The sequence below is a fragment of the Montipora foliosa genome, chromosome 8 (genome assembly GCF_036669935.1).
Source record: "Montipora foliosa isolate CH-2021 chromosome 8, ASM3666993v2, whole genome shotgun sequence".
Lineage (NCBI taxonomy): Eukaryota > Metazoa > Cnidaria > Anthozoa > Scleractinia > Acroporidae > Montipora > Montipora foliosa.
The window spans coordinates 5,882,301-5,887,300 of record NC_090876.1 but is presented as its reverse complement, the minus strand read 5'-3'; the positions used below and the strand labels follow the sequence as shown (position 1 = coordinate 5,887,300).

The following is a 5,000-nucleotide window of genomic DNA, read 5'->3' as shown; positions in this document are numbered from 1 at the left end:
AAACCATTTAAGGAAAGCTATGCAGAGCTCAAGGCTAAACCAAACTGAACTTTGTCAAGGTCAAGACTCTATTAGACATTCCATGTCAAAAGTGATTCAGTCTTTTTCGTGATAAGATAACACATGACCCTGAATATATATGCACTTGCTGTGATCAGTTATGGTTCAGATCATCTGTTTCTAAGTGTAACAGTATCAAATATAGTGATAAATATTCGCAAGGTTTGTTGGAGGAATGTATAACTGGCACAAAAAGTGTTAACTGATATTACATTATTACTAAATGGATCTGCTGTACTTGCTAAACCTGATGACATTGACGATATGACCTGGCAACAAAAATCACACCTTATTCAAAATTACCCTGTCATCTGTGCAACGAATTTTGAACACATGGTACAGCTCTTTTATGGGTACCGGCGAAAATGCCGGAGGTAACCCTACGATGGACTGGCATCCCATCCAGGAGGGAGAAGAAATACTCCTAATCGCTTCATGCTACAGAAACCGGGATAAGCGCCGGCCTAATGGGCCACTTGGCTCGTTAACAGACTTAGCCTTACCTTTACCATGAGTGTTGACCTTTTAGCCCGAGGATCATTAATTGGTGTCTTTTTTGCGCGTTGCTGAAAAAAATATTTATCCGATGTAACCAACGGGTAGTTGGCACAACCCCATCGAAAGCGTACACCCCAACAGCGGTAGTTGTTGATGTGAAAAAGCCTTGCCACATGAATTGAGCAACATCTGAAAGGTTCGTCGGCTTATTCTAAATTAAACGATTCCCCGTGTGAAAGCAAACAAATACGTTTGCTGAAGCATCGAAGACGGCTGTCGCTGAAGGAAGAAAGTCAAAAAGGTACGTTTGTCGAATATTTCTTTGTCTCATGTTCAAGTTTTTGTTTTGTTCAAATTTGCTCTGGCTGATTTTTGCCGCCTAGTTTGAATGACTAGAAAATCTATCAGTATTTAGTGACTTGAGTTTCTTTCGCACTTATGGTCTACAAACCACTAGACCGTTTATCATAGTTCATCTTACATTTGAATTTCTCGAGGCAGAAAGGTCACACATCATTGAGAAAGTGATCGCGGAACGAAGAATTTAGGAAGGTCGAACAAGTTTGTTGACTATTGCTACGTCATAACCCGTCATATCCAAGATGGCGCTCTCCAAGTCACGAAAGAGGCAACTTCAAAGTGCTCTTGTCACATTTTCACAGGGAACTGGACAAAACGACAATTATTTTCGAATTCATGGGGAAACTTTTTCTAGACCGTACTTTCCCTTTAACCAATGAAATTCTTGTTTTGTGGTATTGGCGTTGACGCTGCCATCGTCAAAAAAGACGTAAAAGAGTTAAACTCCCTAATTTTCCTGCAACACTGGCATACAGAATACCGATAAGGTTTTAACTACGTTTCAAACAAAAACTATCGCTTTAAAAGTCAAAGATCTTTTTTCAAATATCGAGGCAAAGTTTCAGTCAATCCGAGAGCCATTATGGCTCCTTCACGTTTCCCCGCGCTTGAAGTAAAATGTTTAATAAAATCTCGCGCAGCACTCAACAAAAAAGAGCCCCATATAATCCCGTCCTCTTAAGCGTTTTCCCGTGATCACGGGATCGGTTGCAAATCGGACTTCATTTCATTGGTTTCTCAGTTTTTCTCAATGGTAAATTGTCCAGAATTTCTGCCTTCCTCTAAATTCTTGAACAGTGTACTTGTGTGTCGTATCTTAGTCAATATTGCCAGTATGTCTTCTTCGTTTCTTTCATCAGGTGGTTTGCTCAGTAAATGCACAGAAAAGTTAAATGCCGCCGAATTTAAAGGTGTGTCCGACAAACTTTTTGTTATTAAGTGGTTGAACTGTTCTGCGAAATAAAGAAAACCATATGAGAAGTGTGACATTCTAGATGTATATGTAGAGTAAATGTGAACATTTTTAATAACTACGTTTAATAAATACAAAGTCTAGTCTCCTGGAAAATGTATTCATTAATTTGTTCCTCCTACACCTCATCATCATCTTAATCGCAATTGTCATCACCATCATGGTTGCCATCATCGTCGCCATCATTGTCATCATCATTGTCATCATCATTTAATATGGTCATCGTCATCCTTATTGACATCCTCATCATCATCAGAATCATCATCATCGTCATCATCAGATGACACATCGGATGGCGAGCTAAACCTCCAGTCAATAACCACCACACGCAGCGGAAGAGTGGCAGGCTCATGGAGAAATGTGTTTATTTAACAGTATGCTAAATTTAGTAATTATGTTAAATCGTATTTTATAGTTGGGGGGGGGGGGGGGGGGATTGAAATAATTCCTCAACAGAATAGGAGGGACCTAAAATTTTTTCCCTTTATTGAAGGGGGTCTTGACACAAAAAGGAGTTTTTTGGAATTTTTCACCCAGCCCCCCCGCCTCCGATAAATAATGAACGGTCAAATCAAATCAAATCAAATCAAATCAAATCAAATAACTTTATTTATACACGGTTTTCTCATCAGTACATATTTATGAATTGAAATATTTACAAGACTTATAATACCATGAATCTAAAACTAAAAACTACGAATAAATTAAGTAGTATTTACTTATGAATTAAAATATTTACCACTTATTTAATTACTTACTTAGTTAATTAACATATTACGGTGCCTAACATATGCAGAAAAATAAAAATATTGAGCCTCTGCCAGAAAAACAACATTACTATTAGAAAAAAGAGTATATTTCAAATGTCATTTGAAATAGGCTTAAACATAATTCGTACAAACAATCGCCACGGCCGCCATTAGGGTGTATTTAAACCAATCAGCCTGTTCGTATGAATGGACCAATCAGGAAGGGTGTTAGTTGAGCCTTAATCTGGGTCTTCTCCTGATGAGCCGCCATTTTTAAAATCGCAGAGGAGAAGGCCCTGGGGACGAGGTTGGCAATTTCACACTTGACGGCTACACAAACGAAGAGCTTAGAATTTGAACAAGGTGCACATCACTAACCTTCTAGCAGACCTTTTAGGGCTTGTTTGACCTTCTCCGTAAAACCCAGCGAAATCAACTTATCTCCTTTTAATTCTTCAGCAAGTGCTGATTGGTTTAAGATTTTACGCAAGTGGAGCAGACTTTTTGGCGCCGATTTCGGCGCCATATTCTAAAGTTTGTTTTATCGTGTTTACACGTATTCACGAATGTTCCTTTTTTCCTTGTCTTCACGCAGCTAAATTCTTAACAAAGCAAGGGTGAAAGGTAAGTCTGTATATTTGAATACGCCTTTCGTTGCATTTCAAATATCCACAAAAATAAATGTTTTCACCAGCGAACCTACCTGTTTCAAAGCCTTGCAGTGAAGGGAATGAGGAAGCCTGTTGTCTAGATTCGGAATTCGGAAGTCGGAAGTTGGAAGTTGGAAGTCGGAAGTCGGAAGTCGGAAGATGACAGTTGGAAGTCGGAAGTTGGAAGTCGGAAGGCCCATCTCGGCTTTCGTAGAAGGACGGCTTCTCGCTAAACATTTCAATAATTTTTAATGTCGCTTCCGACGGGTTTGGTGGGACAGGTCCTCCGCCAGTCTTCTTTTGCTTATTCTTAAACCCACTGAACTCTTTTTTGGCAGTGTTATGAAGATTCTTTCATTTGTCTTTGATTTCTTGTGTGGTCCTTAGGGCCACGCGGACGGCCGATTTACGGCGGCAGCATTATTCTCGCAAACCTGCTTTTATGTCGACACTTTTCCCCGGCCTTGATATAAAATATTGCTAAGTAGAGCAAGCCGTGCACTTTGCAAGTGGTCACACTAAGTTTGCTGAGACATGGAAATCCCCAAAAAAGACAACTACAAACATGTTGGCGTTATTCGGCCACCAACGTGGCTATTTGTTATATGATCAACGAAATCAATAAAAACCGCAATAAATTAAAGCCATGTTCAGCAAAGGTGGGGCGAGAAAAAACGCCTACACCTAAGAATGAAAGAAAGGAAAACGAAGGACGGAGCAAGGGTAGGGAGGGAGGGAAAAATCTTGATAATCCAAGTTTAGTCCGTGAAGGTACAGCTAAGAGCGCCAGTCACGAAGATTGCAATCCCTTAACTAACTAGACCTATCCTTACTCCGCCCTTATCTATGATTGGTTCATTTTTCTGGCTGAATGCATCTATTGACCCGAGGAGGTCAAATTCGATGACATAAATAGCATCATTCCTTACAGGAATAATGCCCCCTTTTTTTTGGCGTTCGTAACACTATTGGTGAACTTGCTTTGCAAGATTTCATCTTTTCCTCATATTTCTAGGTTAAGACTAAAATTTCTGACGCTGTGAAGTTTGGTTGGCGTGATTTTTTTGCCGGGGATGCTATTTTGAAGACAATGGACGAGAATGTTACCAGCGAATTCGTGATGTTATTGGGCATAATTAATTATAATAAATTAATAATTCTATCTTTAATCTTAGATTAGTTAATCCACCGACTAATCTGTGTTTGAACAACAGTTTCTTAACTATAGTGATTAGTTAACCAACGATTAAGAAACTTAACACGATTAGCCCGGGCCCTGCAGTGTGACACGTCATAAACACATGTCACGGCGTTATCGCGTGACATTGTGGCCACAGTGCGAATACCAAATTATTACTGTGACTAATGGAAGCTTTTCAAGACTCACAAGACGAGGAAGTGCTCTTTGGCGGCAATCGGAGCCAGCTTACGAAAACAAAGTTTCTTCTCATCATTCTTTCTGTGATTGCGTTTATTTTACTCGTTTTGTCTATCGTATTCATCACCTTGTACTCCCTGGAAAAGTCAAAACAGCACGTTTCACCAGCTGAGAAGAAAGTAGCAAAAGAGCAGAAAGATTGTGGAACAAGAGCTAGTTTAATAGCTTCTTTAGGTAAGCCGATATTTTTCGATGCTCGACGTGGCTTGAACAGCTCTTCTGTCGGCCATATTACAGTTAACTTTACGTCTTTTGTTTTGAATCGACTTGCG

At 39.6% G+C, this 5,000-nt stretch overlaps 1 protein-coding gene across 1 annotated transcript in view; it reads left to right on the top strand.

Annotated features, from left to right (window-relative positions):
• Positions 1-4,616: 4,616 nt before the first annotated feature.
• Positions 4,617-5,000, top strand: part of LOC137967924 (endothelin-converting enzyme 1-like) — a 63,637-nt gene continuing 63,253 nt past the window's right edge. The window contains exon 1 of the mRNA XM_068814523.1: positions 4,617-4,902. Coding sequence (XP_068670624.1) covers positions 4,656-4,902 — 247 coding nt within the window. The 5' untranslated portion in view covers positions 4,617-4,655. The remainder of the gene's footprint in view (positions 4,903-5,000) is intronic.